At 53.8% G+C, this 17,991-nt stretch overlaps 1 protein-coding gene across 1 annotated transcript in view; it reads left to right on the forward strand.

The window, feature by feature from the left end:
• The window catches only part of JPH3 (junctophilin 3), a gene marked incomplete at its 5' end in the record, with an annotated part of 57,222 nt that overhangs the window by 24,900 nt on the left and 14,331 nt on the right, over positions 1-17,991 (forward strand). Inside the window, one exon of the mRNA XM_082489601.1 lies at positions 13,798-13,922. Coding sequence (XP_082345727.1) covers positions 13,798-13,922 — 125 coding nt within the window. The remainder of the gene's footprint in view (positions 1-13,797; positions 13,923-17,991) is intronic.

Consider the following 17,991-nt stretch of genomic DNA (forward strand, 5'->3'; position numbering starts at 1 on the left):
GCAGGAAAGGAAAATCAGGGCTGGCTTTGGTTGTTGTTGTTGTTGCTTTTCTTTTTTTTTTCCCCCCATCGGTGCAAGGAAAACTGGCTGGGGTTACACACCCAACCCCCAGCAGGCCAAGAGCTAGAAGAGGGGAATGCTGACTGCATCCCAGCTCCTTGCTGCCATGTCCCCCCCCACCCTAAACCCCTCTTTGGCCGTGTCGGTGGGACCTGCTGGTCCCTGCCCGCTCCCGTGCTGCACCCCGGCGATGCTGCACACCGAAGCTTTGATAGTGGAGGAGAGCTGAGCAGAAGGTTTTGGGGTCCCTACGCTACAGCTGCGCTGCTTTCCCATCTCGCGAGAGGCCTGCGTGCTTTTTTCCTCTCCCAGCTCCCGTTTTGGGTTTCCCGGTATGCTTTCCCCCCGGCTGTGCTGCTCCCACTCCCGCCGCCCACCCACCCGCTTCCCTGCAGCTACAGCCCCAACACCCCCGTGCTCCTGTCCCCCCTCTGAATCCCCTTTCTCCCTGGAGACAGGCAGAAGCAATATCAGGAGCGCAAATGAGATGAAAAATGCAGAGCTGGGCAAAAATATTATTTTCCTTGCTGGTCTTCATGAGCATCGCTTCCCCGGCGCAGCCAGAGATTGGGATGTTGGGGGAACCGGCACCGCTGTAGGGGGAGCGCAGCGGTCGGGCTGGGGGAATCCCAGTCCCACAGTGCTCTTGCAGTGGGTTTGAAAAGCCTCGAGCAATGAGGTTTCTGTCGCCTCCTCCACGCAGGACAAATGACAAGCTGGCGTGGCTTCCTAATCCAGGAAATTAAAGGATTTGACCACAGACCCTGCTAAGCGAATTTCCCCCCTGAAAATCCCAGGGGGATTTAACCCATGGATCCGACCGATTATCCCTTTAAAGTTGTGACTAAGAAAGGTCCCAATTCTTCAGAGTGCTGAGCACCCTAAAATCCCATTGCGGCAGCGACGTGGCTGTGCCCGGCGCTCAGCCTGCCGTCCGGCGACACCATCTTTTCAATTTTATCCCACCTCCACTGCCCCTTTTCAACGGTGGGCAGAAGCCCTTTGCTATCTGCTCACTGCCAACTGGGACAGCAGTGCAACCGTGGCCAAAACCCCCCCCACCCCGTCCCGTCCCGTTCCCATGTGTCGCCCTCCAGCAACATGGCACATTATTTGGGGACTGTTGGTTTTCCCGGTTCTGCATGAGGATCAGCCCATACGGCAGACCAGGCTGGGTGCACCCCCATGGGAGACGGGTGGGTGCCATTCAAGGACCTCGACAGCAGAAGGGAGTACGGGCCCAGGCCGTATGGCTTTGCTGAATTCATTCTGCTCAGTCAAAGCACATCTGGTATCCATCCCCTATCCATCCCCAAAGCAAAACCTGCTGGAGATGAGGATCCCAAGCAAGGTTGGGTGAGCGGACACCCCACCATGAAGGATCCTTGTGAGCCTCGACGGCTCAATGACGCCGCCCTGAACCCTGAACAGCAGTTCCTTGGGGTTAGACTGCCTTACAGAGAAGAAATAGGTTTGTGGACTCAAAGCTGGACACAGCGGTCACTGTGGCTGTCCAACAGCCATCTCACTGACGGGTGGCCATGACCGGTCCCCATCCAACACAGGAAGATCCCCGGAGAGCTTCAAACAGCTGTGGCACGTGGCAGCTCTTCCCCAACCCTTTGGTCTTGGGGACAAACCCTCTAGGAAAGCAGTGGCAGAGACGAGAGCCAGGGATGCTGATGAGAAGGTGCTTTTCCAAGGGGAAGAGGTGTGGGGCAGGATTGGGGCAGGGGCTGGGAGCCCTCCGGCCTCAGTCGTATAAATGGCCTCTCTGGGGAAACAGGCTGCAGCCTTCTCTCCGTTATCTGGCCGCGTCTCTCTGCCTGATCCGTCTCTCATCACCATAGCACGGAGGTGAAGCATAAATAATTAAAAGCCCAGATTCTCTCCTGGCAGAGCCGGGCTCTGAGTCCCTTCCCCTGTTGTGCTGCTGGCTGCTTAAGTGGAAATTTTCACGGGCTTTGCCTTGGAGGCAGCACAGACCTGCAAACCCAGGGCTGTCTGCCGGCCTCAGGGCACGTCGGCGTTTGGGGACCAGAAAGGGCACCCACCACCCCAGCAGGTCCCTGAAGGCAGCATCCCACCCGGAGGATCCCACGGGATGCTCAGGGTGCATTGGGATGAGCAACACCCACCAGCTGAGGATCAAATCCGGGTGCGGGCAGGCAGCGGGGCTGAGCGGGCAAACCCGGCGGACTAATGCATGCCCCTCCCCATTCTTGAGATGCCTCATGAGAAGTGGGATATTTTGGGGGTGCAGGCTGGCTTTTGGGCTCCTAGGGGCTTAAACCCCCCCTGGGCAACAGAGAGGAGAAACCCATATGGGCAGTGGGGATGAAGAAAGCGTCTCCTTCTTGGTGGGCTCGGAAGTTTGAGGCAGGCAGGAGCTGCTCGTTGCTGTGGCAACCGGGATGATATATTTTATTTCCCCCCACCCCACCCCTGAACCGGTCAGCAGGGCTGCGGCCGGCACTCGCACCGCAGAGGGGTCTGCCCACCCCTGCCTGGCCGCCCAGGGCTGAACACAGCCCTGCAGGCACCCCCAGCCCCTCTCCCTCCTCTCTGCACCCACCGGGGTTGGGGAGGTGGTGGGGGACCCGGCGACATGGGCCATGGGGTCGGGTCAGCCGCAGGCAGCGCTCAAAACAACCAGAAAATTCACCAAACACTCCCGTCGCCTCCATCCCTCCCCATGGGGACCGGAGCTGCAGAGACCGGTGACAGCATCTGGCACCGAACGCGTTCCTGCAGCATTTTAGCATCTGATGTTGCTTTTAGTAGGGCCGATTTGGTGGGTACCGTTTCCAGCTGAGATTTCTGTGCAGCTCTATGTCTGACCAGACTCTGCGCAGGGCTCAGCTGCACTGGGGGATGGTGGTACCCTGGGTTTGGGGCACAGCCAGGCAAGGTCCTCATCCCCTCTCGGCACCTTCCAGGACGGCATTAAGCAATGGGGTTAAGGGGGTGCTGCCTGTGGCATGCTTTCCTTGGGGAGCATTTTTGTTCGGGGTTGGCATTTTCTCATCATCTCTGGGGGTTGCTGGTGTGCAGACGCAGGAGCTGGAGATGGCAGTGGGGGATGGAGATGATGCTGCCATGTCCCACACGTGGCTGTCTCCAACCAGCTGCTGTGGGTCCTGTTGCCCCTTACAGCAGGGAGAAGCTTCCCCATGGTCCATCCTGGCGAGGCCGAATGTGGCAAGGGGTGCACTGAGCAGTGCCCATCTCCAGCATCTCGGTCCAGGTGGGAATCAGCCTCCTCCCAGCAGTGTGGAGCAAGACAGGGATGTATTTGCTTTCCAAGCATCTCTTAGGGCCCTGGTGGTAGAAATGCATTTTTCCATCACTTAGAGGACCGACCCGTTTTACACATCCCTTAGACCCCTGCCAAATCACCCCAAAAAGAGTCCTGTTTCCTACCCCACAGGGCTGGAGACGGCAGAGAAGTCTTGGAGGGTGAGGCTGAGTATCAACCACCTCTCCTCCGACAGCTGGAGAGCATCCGTCGGCACTCCTCAGGCCATTTCAGCTTCATGCCTTGGCCTGAGTCCAGACTGTGCTGGAACTAAAATATTAAGTTCAGCTAAACAGGTTTGTCGTTGACTCTGGATAAGGTCTTTTTGCAGTTCGCTCTGGACTGGGGTGTGTTTTGCTGTTGGGTGTTGGCTGGTTAAAACAGTGCATGGCCAGAGGTACGTCATGGATTGTCCCTGTCCATCAGCCCATCACCAGGGATAAGGAGGACCATGAGCTCAATGTTGTGCTGCCTCTTTCAGGCTTTTGTGGCTCCAACGGCACCAAAAAAAAAAAATTGCCTGGAAAGTTTGTTTGCCAAATGTCTGTTTTGCTCGAGGTGACCAAAACTTGGGAAACTTCCAGATCGTTTCAGCCAAAACCCGAATGGGGTGAAGGGTCAGGGAAGGAAAAAAGACTTTTCCGTGTGGTTCTGTTGTGCTTTGCTTCAGAATTTGGGTTGACTCGTTCTTTTTTAGGTATCAAAATGAAACTGAAATTAGATGGACAGATCTGCTTTGCTTCCTTGTCATCGCCTCCCTCACCTGGAGTTTTTTTGTTTGAAGTCCCCAAATTCTCTCATTCTGAGCACTTTTCCCTTGGCTGTAGGGAAGAGCCCTTAATGATTCCCAAAGGGCTGGGCTGTGCCGATGGCTCCTCGAAGGGATTTGACGGCTTCCCTGGAGGCTCTCTCAGCTCCCTTCACCCATGGTCTGGTTGAGGTTTTCTCTCTGTGCTGCAATTTTCACCTTTGGCATTGAGGTTTCCACCCCACTCTTCATCCTGTGTGGGGCATCAGCCAAGCAAGGAGGTCGGTGTGAAAAATGGGAAGGAATGGGCTGTTTTGGGGAACCTGGGGCAGGTCATGGCAGGAGGAGGTACCCAGTGTCCACACCGAGCCAGGCTTTTTCTAACAGCCTTCATCCATCCCGCAGATTGCTCCAAATTTGTGGCTGGACTGGGGATGATCATGTCCTGACCACATCTCTACCCTCCTGTCCTCAATAAATCCAGGAGGATGGGTAAAGTTACACCAAGCCACCTATCCAGACCCACCATGGTCAAGCCTCCCACCGAAATCCAGGCATTTCCCCAGCCTAACGAGCAGGGTTTTGGTGGTGCCGCCTTCAGAGCCAGCCTTGCCCGGAGACAGGGAGATGCAACCGGAATGCGGGATCCAGCCTGAAGTCATTACAGTCAGCAGCATGTACAGCCAAACTCAACGCTACACATGTCCAAACAGGCTGAGTTATGGCTGCTCGGGGAGCTATAACTTGGCCTGTTGTGCATTTAAAAATCTCCACCCGAATGCGGCATTGATGTAGGGCTTTTCTGCTGCTCTGGTTTTGCATTTAATACAGACAGTATAGATCTGCAGTGTGCAAATGATCCAGCGCTGCCCAGGTTCCTTGGAGATTTTGCGCCTTCACTTGCTTTTTCTTAGGCTTCTTCTTCTTCTTCTTCTTCTTCTTCTTCTTCTTCTTCATTTTTTCTCTTTTCCAGGGGTTGTTAGTGATTTCTTCCAACCTGCCTGAATGTGGCAGGATCGTTTGTAACGCACTATTTTTGCACAGGCTTAAAGGAGCGTTTGTGGTGTGGTCGTGCCTTTGGGACGTGTGCGTGGAGGGCTGTCTGCCGGCACTCCGCGAGGGCCGGGGGTGGAGAGGGGGACGTCAGTGTTTCCCATTTCCTCTCGCACTGTCCAAATGGGTGGTCACCTTTTCCATTATGTGCACCACAATTATCCAGTAAAATCGTGGAAACCTGCCCCATCCAAACCATGACAGCTGGAAAGCAGGCAGCGTCCCGCCTGCTCGCTCCTTTCCCTTCCTTGAAGCTAACTCTTCCCAAACCCTGCTCCGAGCGGGTTCCTGCAGGTTTTGCATCACCGCCCATGATGACGCTCCCAGCATCACTGCGGTTATCTCATGCCTTCCCCAATTTATAAGAAAAAATGGAAACTCCATCCCCAGAGCTGGAGTTTGCTCTTGCTGCCTCTGTGTCTGATTTGGAGAGGGGACTGTCCCGAGGTGGGCTACGTCCCGGGGGCAGCACCCTGCCCCACCGCTGCCCATCGCTGCCGTGTTTGAGCCAGCAAAGTGCCAGGTCTGGAGCAAGGCCAAACCTGTCTCCTTCAGTCAATCAGGCTGGGGTGGAGGTGAGGACGGTGGCGTCAAAGCTGTCCTTCTTCCGCGGCAAAGCCCGGCTCCTGCATGCAGGTCTGGGCTGGCAGGCACCGAAGCACCGGGACGGGCAGGTACTGTCTGGCTCCGTCGCTCACCTGCGTCCTCCGTAGCTTCATTACAAGTGACAGATGGCAGGAGATGAGACTCCCTCTCCAGATGTTAATTATCTTGCAAGCTGTAAATAACATCTCAGGGCAACCTGCGCATCATCTCAGGTGCAAAAGACCCATCAGCTTTGCCCTTGCCGGGGTGGGGGGGGGCAAAAAATTAAAAGGAAGGAAACCCCCTGGGAGGGGAATACACGGGTCTGCCTGGCTCTGCTTGTTCTGTGTGTCCTTCGGGCAGAGAAGGATACTGGCAGCATCCTGGCTAACGGTGGCAGATGCGCCTTTGGGTACCAGCCCCGCCTGGCCCAGCCCTTTGAAGTTGATGGAGTTTGATTTGCTTGTGCCAGGGCTGGCACAGTTTAGCAATGACAGGGATAAAATAAACATATCCGAGCAGCTCCATAACTATTTGGGATGATGATGGCACTAAGGTGATCTGGAGAGGATCACAGCGTCACAGCCCTTTGGCTGCTCTTGTCCTTCTCCATCAGGAAGGACCCGGCTCAGGGTCCCGGGACATGTGCGGGGATGGGAGCAGCCAAGACGGTCGCTGCCTGCTGCGGGCTGTGGTTTGGGCTGCGTTTCTCCCAGGATTTTGGGGACACGACTTTTGATAGTGGTCCATCTCTGTCCCCCAAGTCACTGTGACTTCGCACCTTTATGAGTTGTGAATTCAGTTCTCCAGCAAAACTCATTTTGTCTACTTAAAGGCAGGGCATAAGGCAGAAAGACACAGACTGGGATATTTTTTTTTTTCCCTTACTCAGATTAAAAAAAACGGTATTTTGGTGCAAAATGGCAAATGACGCCTTGGTGAATTCTCTCTCCCTTTGTAAGCTCCAAAAATATAAAGGTAGAGGAGAATCTGGCACAGGTGCCTGGAGCAACGAGCTAAATGAGAACTGGCTCTATCCCCGTTTCCATGAATTTCAGACACCTCATGCATGCCGTGCCCCAGCTGGGCCACGGGCACCTGCTCTCCGCAAGGTCTCCCAGCTGGCTGGGGAATGGTTTCCCCCTATAATGTTACATTTCCCAGTTTAAAACCGCAGGGGAAACTCAGATTTGGGCTTTTTGACCACAACATGCTTCTCTGTAGTTCACTTTCTTGGGCAATAACAAGTGCATGCATCAAGGTATCTTTTTCAGGATTAAAGGATTTGACTTTTTTTTTTTTTTTTTTAAATTCAGAACTTTTCTCTTGAAATGCGACTTTCAGAGCAAATTTTTCAGAGCCTGCAATAACCACCCCGCTCTGCCCCGTGCCATCCCAGCCGTCCCCATCCCTTCCCTCTTGCTGTATCGCTGATGGGAGGTTTCCCACTCCTCCGCCCGGTGCTCATTGCTCCCCGCCGGTACACAGAGCTCAGGCAGGGGTGATCCATCCTCCCACCCCAAAATCTCCATCCAGAGCTGGGAGGTCTGGCAGTGGGCACGGGGGAAACCAGGTTTTCTCTTTGCTATGCGCAGCGCCTGCTTTCTGTCTGGCTGCGAAGAGCCCGAGCAGACGTTTTTGGCTGCATTACGTCATGTCAGAGGTCACATTAGCTGCTTTTTTGTCTTGATTAAGAATTCCAGCGATGGGGGGTGGGGGGGTGGGGGGGTTGTGTGGAGGAAAAAGCAGACGGAGGAAGCGGGCAAGGCAACTATGCTTGCAATAAGCAGGTAAATGGGAATTTATGCACAGATAGCTAATTGGTGTGTCTAATATTCCACCCCCTGAGTCCCGGCACTGTATTACTGCCTTCACAAATCACTCAAGGCAAGCCTAGCGCAATAACAACCTAAGCCAGGAGAGCTGTGAAAAGAGTCAAGCTGGAATTAAGAGTGGGTTTTATCGGGGCAATAAATGCCAGATAGGGAAAATAACAAACAGGTTGTTAATTGCTGCCATCTCCCCACTCCCTGAAGGAAATGTCTAGACAGAGCCTGGCCCTGGGTCGCGCCTACCCCGGCCCTTGCAGTCAAGTTATCGTGCCAGTCTTTTGGGGCCGGAGCGGTGCCGGATGCGGGATGCTGTTCCCGGTGAAGGCTGCTGAGGCGAAGCCCATGCCAGGGGCAAAGGGAGGCAGGACGGGATCTGCAGCTCTCCCCAGCTCTGCCCTAAATCGGAGATGTTCCCGCAGAGGTAGAAGCCAGACAGTCTGCAGCAGCTATTAATAATTCAGTCCCAATTTGTCCCATCTAGGAGAGCGTGAAGACCGGCCAAGCCGCCCCTCCTCGCGGGCAGGGTTTGAGATGCTGCCCCGAGCAGGCAGAGCTTTCTCATCCCTCCCTGGTTGCAGCTATCCATCCCACGCCAGGATGGAGCTGGACATGCCTCTCCTTCGCTGCGGGGTGTGGAGCCGTCGGATAGCCTTGGGAGAGGGTTGTGTGGGCGCTCAGCCTCTCCCCTCGGCTCTGGGGTTCGGTTACTGCCATTGATCGCTCGGGGACTTTGGCTTTCTTGGTGTGTCTCAGCTTGATGCAATTAGGGCCGGATCCTGCTCTCCGCTGTGCCGGTGGGAGCGTAAAATAACCCCTGGCGAGTCAGCACAGCTGAGGGGCTGGCGCTCACGCAAGCCTGGTTTTTGCACGTGGGGTGGTTGGACTGAAAATCTCCTTCTCCTCCCCTCGTCCCGCCTTCTCCTCCCAGGACTAAGTGCATCCCGATGCGTCCCGGTGCACCCCTGAGCCAGCCCGGCTGCTTTTCAAGAGCAAAACAGAGCCGGGGTTGGAGGGGAGAGCAAAGCACCGAGTCTTAAATGCCCTGCGAATGCTCTCTCTGAATTTTTCCTGAAGTATTTCCTTGCAGCCGGTGTATGTTTTAATTGAATTTTGCCATTTGAAAAATACATGAACCTCTGTAATGGAGGGAGAAAACGTTCCTCCTATAGGAAGATAAAGATGCATTTAAAAAAAAAAAAAAAAAAAAAAAGCAACAAAAACCCCAAAAAGCTGCCTGATTACATATTGACCTGAGAGACAAAGTGAATGCGATGGAGCCAGCCTGGCCCCTGAGGAAAACTTGAGGTTGATTATGTCCCAGGATGAGCTCACTGGCTGGTTAACTCCATCCTCGCCGCCTGTGAGTGCCGACGAGTCAGCAGCGCTCGTCTGCCAACGCGAAACCTTCAGCCAAGGAGGCACATGGCGAGTTTGCATGTTTTCCATGAAAATATGGACCGCAGGCTTTGCTCCTTTTATATGGTAGGAGAAGTTTAAAAAGTTGCATGGAAGAAGGCTTTAATAATAGTTTTAACGATTTTTCTTTTGATCTCCTCTTTCTTACTTCACTTCTAAGCTCTGGACAGTTAGATCAGTGTCTGTCACTCCAGCCCCTCCGTCTGGGCTAAGGCAATGCAGAACAAGGGGGAGAAGACAGCAAACCCCTTTGTATTTACCAGGAGCTGTATTTGTTGAGCTCCTTTGCAGGAGGGTTGATTTGTAGGAGTATAGGCAATATAGAGAAGATGAAGACCTCAGTGCTGAGCAAAGGGTTTAGGGCTTGTTGCCATCTCATGTGTGCTCCTGTCAAGGAGCTGGGACTATCTGGAGAGCTCAGTGGAGGTTTCCGTCACCTCTCGGCATGGGATGGAGGAGGGCTGGGGATCTCCATCCCTGCAGCAGGATCCCGACAAACACGAGCAATAAAACAGCATTTTTGCACTTCCCTCTCAAGCTTAAATCCCACTGAGGAGGTGATCCCTCGACCGAGCTTTGAGTTCATGGGAACATCAGAGAAGCGAGGACTTTGCTTACAGAAGAACAGAAATCCCCCGGCAAGAGCTGCCGTGTGAATTTGGGAAAACAGACCTTCTTTTCCAGAAATCTTGCCCGGACGATGCTTTTTTGCATTTAAACCACAAATAATGTGGATTTCCCCCTGTGTCCAGCACACAGCTTACTTAGCCCCCAGACATCCTTTTGCTCGAAGAGTCTGTTACATATTTTTATCGAAAGAACCTGTTTCTCATACGGGAATGCAGGAAAAAAAGGGAAAAGGGATGGTGAGTCCCTCATCTGGTTCCACCTCGCTCTTTGCACTACCGCTGCGCTCAAAAAAGGTTGGATGGAGGTGAAGGACTCGGAAATGAAACAGGTTTCCTGTGACAGCGGGTGCCACCCCCGCAATTACAGACATCGCACTTACGAGTCCTGAACAGACCCGTCTCCATTCAGAAATGGTTCTGGGGGTCTGCAAACTTACTCTAATTTCCAGCCTAATTTTTAAGCGGTCGTCCCACTTGTTCTCCTGCCAAAGTGGTCCATGAACTTAAACACCCCTCAAGCCTTGCCTGGTTTTAATTTTGCTTTTTTTTTCTTCCTGAGACCATCAGGTGCCACAGATTTTGCTGAGAACTCACCCCTTTTTGGCTAAGCCGGCCCTGAGCATTGGTTTTGCGGCAGAAACTCCTCGCTCATGCAAAGCCAGGCCAGAGTTGCTGTTGGCATTCCTAAAAAGCCAAGTTCTTCCTTTCAAATCAGTTTATTCCAGCTTCTTATAGATTAGCCGGAGCTGATAAACTTGGCATTATGAACCACTCCCAGGTATTATCCCTTCTCCTGTCAGTCCTGGCCAAATCGCAAGAGATCTGCAAAGATTTACAGAAATCTGTTCGGTTGTGATTTTTCCCTGCCTCCTGCCAGCTCTTCTTGCCAGTTTGACCACTTGCCCGGTCATCCTCCAAGAACAGTGAGTCAGCTGGGCAAAAAAAAAATAATAAATAAAATATCCCAAACCAGTCCCAGTGTGGACTCTCTGCCCCAACCCAAACCGGACCCTTGGGTCTCAAGAGCCATAAGCCACCCCCGCCATCACCCCTCTGGCTCTTCGCAGCCCTGTCCTTGCCGAAACACCCTCCTCCAGTTCAGCTTGGATGGTGAAGTGCACTAAAGGGAGATTTAGAGGTTGTACCTGTCCTCAAAAGTCCCTCTGCGCTTGCGTGTGCTGATGTACAGAGAGCTCTGGCCACCTCCATCACCCTGGGATGCATGGCTCCTTCTCACCTGCTTGTCAATCGATGGCAGAAGAAACCCAGATGGGCACCTTTGAGCTGAAGTGAAACTTTTAATCAGCTCAGACAAGATGAGAGGGGCACCATGCTCTTGCTTTTGTCTGGTGGGCTCGTTACGGGATGGAGGACACCATGGGAGGTAACAAAGGAGCGATGCAAGAGGATCTGTTTAATTCCTCCCACCCCTGAGCATCCCCCGCCTCCTCCTCCAGCTGTGATGAATCCATAGGGAAGGATCCAGCCTTACTTGGACTGTGGTTTCCAGGATAGCATCTCTCTTCGGGAAAGATTTATGGCAGCGCTTATGGCGGGAGGGGAAGAGTGATTAGATCGGGCCCCGTCTATGTGTCGGGGAGAAAGACCCGCTCTACAAGGAAATAAACTCAAGCAATTAACTGGGGAATTAAGATTTAGCGCACGCTATGAGCAGCAGGCATGTATAAAGGAGACAGCTGTTAAATTTAGTATGTGACAAAGTCCTGCGAACACTAACTGGATTACTTGCATTTATTTGGGAATACTTATGTATTTTATTATGCAACGTATAGATCACCATAATTCTGCTTTTCACTCCGACGGCGCCTCTCCTCCAAGCATCTTAGAGAGCATTACAAACAATTAAGCCTGCCTGCGCCTCTGCGCAACGCTCAACGTTCTATCCACTTTGTGGGTTTTGAGTATGTTTTAGATCCGAGATGGCTTAATTAGCGTGATTGATTTTTAACTCTTTCTGCGCCAAAGCCACCAGTTGCTGCTCTGCCTGGGCTGATCGTGGAGTCCGTGGGGATGAACTAATCCAGAAGTCGTTGGAGTGAGTTTTCCAGGGATGGAAATCCATCCATCCGGCAGGGATGTTGATTCTGACCCATTTTGGTGAAAAAGGGGAGGTGTTGAACGCTGGAGAGGGGAGCACGGCGTGGGTGGTGGCTCCATGTATGCTCTTCCAGCGTAACCTCCTGTTCTACAGACACCTCCATGTGTCCCCAGGACCCTTGGAAGTGGCTCAAACTGCTTTTCAGTGCTTCCAGCCTCCTCCCCTGGCAAGAAGTGACAAATAACTTCTTCCAGTTGCATCTCCGGGGAGGAGTTTAGGGAGGCAGCGTGTAATCCTGCCTGCTGAGTTTGGTCCAGACGCTATCAGACATTATTAATCCTTTGTATCGGGCCAGTGGGGACCACTGCTCTATAAATGTGCTGCAGTATGGGAGGGACAGTCCCTTCCCTGAATGGTTTTCAGTCCGAGGAGATGGTGCAGGGATAGACGGATGGAGGATCTTTGGGAGCCAATATCCAGACCACTGAGACACTCCCGTGGAAGATTCCAGCCCTTCTTGGCACTGGGATGGTTTAATCGGCGGGTCTGATGGCCCAGCCTCTTCCACCAACCACATTTGTGCCAAAAACGGGAGCATTTTGCATCTCCTCTCCCAACAGTTTGCTGCAGCTCCTGCTCGGAGCATCCCTGCTCCTCCTGAAAGAGCTGAACTGGGATACCTGCCAGGGGATGGGGCAGTAAGATGCTTGTCCACTCCTCCGACCCTGCACGAGTGTTGAGCGGGGCGAGCGCCAGACCCAGGCCGGGTAAAAAACCATGTAAAACCATTTTTTTGGCTGTATCGGTCATGGAGGACCTGCGGGACCTGCAACAGCATCGCCACAGCCCCTCCGCCACCTTCAGTAGCTCTGGAACAGCTCGTATCCTCTCCCTCGGCTACTCCAAAGCAGCCAATTTATATAAATAAAGCACTTATTAGAGCAAAGACAACTTGTCAGCACTTGAAAACAAGTGACAGGTCTGGCTCTGGGAGCAGGGACCAGGCGTCTCGCCCGGGCTCAGAGAGGTGACCGCGCACAGGCACACGCGCGCCCGGTTTCGTATCCCCGGCTTGCGCTGCACGATGCGACGCCAGGCACATTACTGGCCCTATTTTCCATTTATAGGAGCCTGTCAGAAATGGCACTCCTCTCTGAGCAGATGTCGAAAAATTAGAGGGAATTCAGAGAGCAGCAGAAAAAAAAAAAAAAAAAAAAAAAAGAAAATGATTAAACGAGATGGAGGGCCTGATTTTGGAGGGAAAAGAAATCAGCCGAGCTATTTATAACGCTGCCTGCACCAGGGTGGGTTGGAACAGGCATTTTTTTTTTAAAAGTGCCTCGATAGCTCAGCTGAGGGGAAGGGGCAAACCGGCCTCCGAAGGATGCTCGCAGGAACGCTGCAGAGGGGCTGTAGAAGAGGGTGTAAATCCTGAGCGACGGGATGAAATACCATCAAACGCGAGTGATTGGGGAATCGCCGGTAACGGGTGAGGGTAGGGGACAGTCGCTCGTCCAGAGTGAAAAAAAATGCCCCGATAAAGATGTGTTAAGGGGTGGTAGAGGCGGTTCTGATGGCGAGCCCCCGCTCCTCCCGCTGCTCTCGGTGACAAACTGCGCTTGTATTTACATCCAGCATTTTACGCAAAACGTGGTGGCGGGGGTGGAAATCTTTGCTTTTTCATCCAAAAGCAAATGTTTTTGGTTAAAAACCCCCCACCGGCTTTAAATTCAGGTCTTCAGCCCCATAGGCTCGCGCAAGGTGCACGCAGAGGTTGCTGCAGATGGGATGTCAGTGTCCCCCGCAGAGGGATGTGTGATGGAGGGGACCAGCCTGCTTCGGGGCGATGCATCCCCGGGGGGACAAAGCATCCTGCCCCTAATTCCAAATCGCCTGGGTGATTTTCAGACTGAGAAGCAGTTCATGAACGTGTTATTGATATTGATGTATCATCCCTCGTTCCCCAACAAACCCCAGCTCCCAGTGGTGACTTCTCCATCACGGCCAAGGCGGGTCGGGGCTAGAGGGTTTCGTGGGGGCAATCTGGGTTTCTCCTTGCCATGGTCTGCAGAGGGAAGCTGCCTAACGTGGTCCTTGTCTCTCTGGTTGCCTTGCAGGACCTCTCACTCCAGGGCCAAGGCGGAGGCGGCTGTGACGGCGGCACAGAAAGCTCAGGAGGAAGCGCGGATTGCCAGGATCACTGCCAAAGAGTTTTCGCCTTCCTTCCAGCACAGGGAAAACGGTCAGTGCGTGCCGCCATGCCGGCCAGCCCCATGGATGCGGCTCTCTCCTCGTGCCGCCCTCTGCCCCACTCAGACCTGCAGAGACCCAAAACCCCCCAAAAATGAGCCCTGCGCGGAGGCTTGGTCTGTGCCCACAGCTCCTGGTCCTCACCAGGACCCTTAGGGTGGGAAACTGCCCCGTAACACCACGTTTTAGCACAAGGCTTTCAATATGCAACACTTCCACCCTGTGCAATCCAGTCATTACAGAGATCTCCTCATTACGGAGAGATCTCATTACAGAGATCTCCTCTTTTCACACCAAAGCACCCCCATTTTTTTAATTCGTAGTCCTTGACGGTTGCGCAGAAAAAAATCCAACAAGAGCTCTGAAAGCAAAATACAAACACAAATGATGCCAGCGGCGGTCGCTGATTTTACCCCCATGGCTTTCATGGCTCATGATTTCTTTTCAACGCTTGGGCTTGCAGAGCTGGGGCGGCACGCAGAGGTACCTCATCCTTCACTCGGGCGTGCGAATCAGTCGCGTACGCGTGCAAAGGTGATGGGGAAAGGCGCATTTGAAGTTCGCTTGGTGGCTCTTCCTTCCCTCCATCATCTTCGACATTTCTTGCTCGCTTGTCCAAATTTCTGCTCGTTGATGAGACGCTCGGGTTCAGCAAAGGTTCAGGGAGGAGGAACCCGAAGCGAAGCCGCGGTCGGACGGGGGTCTGCAGCCGGCGGGCGCACGGGGAGGATTCGCCCCGCGAAGGCTGTGCCTATCCGGGAGCGAGCGAGGCTGCGGTGAGTGGGAGTGGAAAGCTCCAAGTCCCCACAGCCATAATTAACATAGTAATTAATATATGTGAATGGTTTTATTCAAAAGTTTTCCTGCACCGAACCCTCATTAGGAGGCGTCTATCATTATTTTCTCCCCCTTCCAGCTCTCTAACTGAAGATTACTCATTCGGCTTAATTGCTCCAGGGGCTGGTGCCGGTGACTCATGTCGGCGGTGCCCGTTCCCCGAGGCCGGGGAAAAGGGATCGTTGCATCTTTTGGACCAGCCAGCCCATGCACGAGTCCTCACTTAACCGCGGCGTGGAGGCTGCGGGGGCGGCCGGGGGCATCCCACGGCTCGGCGGCCGTGAGCCAGACGGGGGGTTGAGGTCTGGCTCCAGCCGTGAACCTGCCTGAGCCGGGGTGGTGCGTGTAGCAAACCCCATCCAGGACACGGCCACCTGTGGGTGGGCATTTCGGGGGGCCAGAGCACGCAGAGCCCCTCGCAGCCGAGCCCCGCACAGCTGGAAGAAGGCACAGCCCTGTTCAACCCCCCCCTCGGCATTTCTCCTCCTGCAGAGGTCCAATTTGTGTACCGGAGATGTGAGCTTTTTCGTAGGGCTGTGCGGTCCCGGGGGCTTCTTCAGCCCTCGGATATCCCTCATCTCCATTTCCTCTTGCCAAGACACTTTGCTGTCTTAAATCACCTCTCAAAAAGATATTTTTAGGTAATGCATTTTTTACTAGCTTCCAGACGGGGACATGGTGCTTGACTTGCGTTGGGGCTCGTGTTTCTGGTGCTCACGTCTGGGTGGGTTGTGTGTGAGTGAAGCCGGGGCGGCGGAGGGGGGGCGGGAGCGGGGGGGGGAAGGAGTTTCCACTTAGAGCACATTAAAAAACAAACACACCATCCAAGACGTGTCGGGAAACCTGGGAAACCAAGTCAGGCAGATAATAGCTGCGAGCGGCCGTGCCACCCTACAGACCCCGTAACCCCAGGCTGCAAAGGGCTGGGGGGGGAGGAGAGGGGGGGGGTGGCCGGGGGGAGCAGCAGCAGGGACGGAGCGAGCTCCCACCGCGCTGCCCGGCGTTGCAGGGGCTGTACGTGCTGTGCCCACCTCGCACAGTGCTGCAGGCACTGTTTGCCACCCCCCCGCCTTGCACAGCGCCGTGGGAGCTGGATGTGCCACCCCCCATCGCACAGCGCCGTGGGTGCTGGATGTGCCCACTTAGCACAGCGTCGTGGGTGCTGTGTGCCACCCACCTTCGCAGCATCACAGGGGGAGTTTCATGCCCACCTCCACGTCATCCCCGCAGCCATCCTGGCCCCGAGCATCCCCGCAGCACTGCCCCTATTTGAACACACACAGACTCCGGACCAGCAGGCACCAGCTCCATCAACCCCGGGCACACCACAGCAGTGCCACAAGGCTTTTACCTGGAAAAAAAAACAAAACAAACCAAAACAAAATATCCCTGCTCGGTACCCTGCATCACCCTCTCCCCTGTGGTTTTCCATCTCTGTCTGCCAGGGGGGATCTTCCATGTCCCCATCGTGCTCACTGCAGTTGTGCCTCCCCAGTTCCTGGCTCTGCCGGACACCCCTGGCCATGGCTGCCAGCGGGGTCAGCTGATGGGCTGGATGATGTGACTCCACCAAGGTGATGGCAGCACTTCGGTGGCAGAGGCAGGAGCTCAGGACCATTCCCAAATCCCATATGTGGGTCCTGAGGGGCACTGCAGTGCCTGTGGGCACGTGCATGGCTCTGAAGACACCGCGGCCAGGCACGGCTGCCTCAATCCTGCTGGAAATCCAGATTTGGTGCTCTGCATCCTCCTTCGCGCTCTCACAACCGTTCTTCCAGGAACATCACGTGCTCTGTGACTAATTTTAGCTCAGAATAATTGTTGCACATCCTCGGGTGTCGAAAGCCGGCAAGACGGCACCGTGCATCTGTCGAGTTCCTCCGCAAGGAAATTCCTGCATCTCTACAGGGTACCAGGGCTGGAGGGGTGGCTGTGCCCCAGCATCATCCCTCCTCATCCACGAGCCCCAGGCAGGGGATGCAAAACTCAGGGAATTTACCCATGGAGAGGCAGAATTAGCTCAGCTCATTACAGATCCGAGTGGAAAAGATTTAGGACAAGAGGGTGCTTAACAACATGGTCGCTGGTGTGGGGATCTGGAGTGAGGATGCTGGAGCATCACTGGGCTTTATCACCTCCATCGTGGGACTCAGGGGACCAGGGAAGATTGGGGTTGGAGCTAAGGTGCAGGAGCGGCGAGTGTAGCAAGGCTGTGGCTAGTTGTGCCATTGGAGATGGGCTTTGGAGTCGCCAGAGCTGGTGGGAAGTTCGCAAGTCCCTACACCTCCAGCCTGAGACAAACAGGGACACCCCAAGTCTTGGGCGAGCCCGTTTCGATAGCTGGCTTTACGTCTTTCTCATATGAAGCTGTTTATTCCCTCCCTGCCTCAGTTTCCCATCTGTGATATTGGAGGGTGGCTGCAACGAGAACATCTCAACAACAGCCACAAAATCAGTCTGTATTTTTCCCCAGAGACAGTTACTCTGTGTGAAAACGGAGGAGGTGAACTCCACCTTCCTCTTTGCTACAATTTCCCACCAGTACGAGGAGTGCTCGGGGGCCCCAGATAAATCCCAGGAGGTTCAGTCTCCCACAGACAGACAGGGACACAGGGAACGAATTAAGGCTGAACTATCTGAGTATTGTCCCAAGACACGAACGGAATTTTCTGTGGCAAATAATAAAAAAATAAAACCCTCCCTGACAGTCATTAGAAGACCAATTTCCCATCGAGAAATTGCTTCCATAGGAAATTTCCAAGCAGCCTTGTTACTATTTACCTCCCCTGCAAGTGCTTCAATGGGGACATCCGTCCCCACGCTCCCGGCATCCCCCGCATGTATCCGGACCACGGCATGGTGGGACGCGGGGACGGCTGTGGGAGATGGCACGTCCCGGCGGCAGCAGCTCCCCAAGAAGATGCGATAGAGAAAATTACTCAGCAGAAGTGGAGAGATTAGAGCAGGCGCTTCAGAGCATTTATTTTTAAATCATGGTAAGAAATTGAGTTCTTCCTTTTTGAGACTCATTTCTTGTCTAGCCATAGCAATTGCAATTAGATGCATTTCAGGGGCATTAGGCAGTTAATATATTTATCAAATTATTTGCGTAATTTAGCATGCCTTTAGCTGGGAACAACTGTGCCTTGAGAGGGTAAAATGAGAATTAACCACTATTATCTTGCACCCCCTTGAAATAATTTGGTGTTTCATCCATGATTAAT

Source organism: Vanellus vanellus (assembly GCF_965231255.1).
Source record: "Vanellus vanellus genome assembly, chromosome: 12".
NCBI classification, from domain to species: Eukaryota; Metazoa; Chordata; class Aves; order Charadriiformes; family Charadriidae; genus Vanellus; species Vanellus vanellus.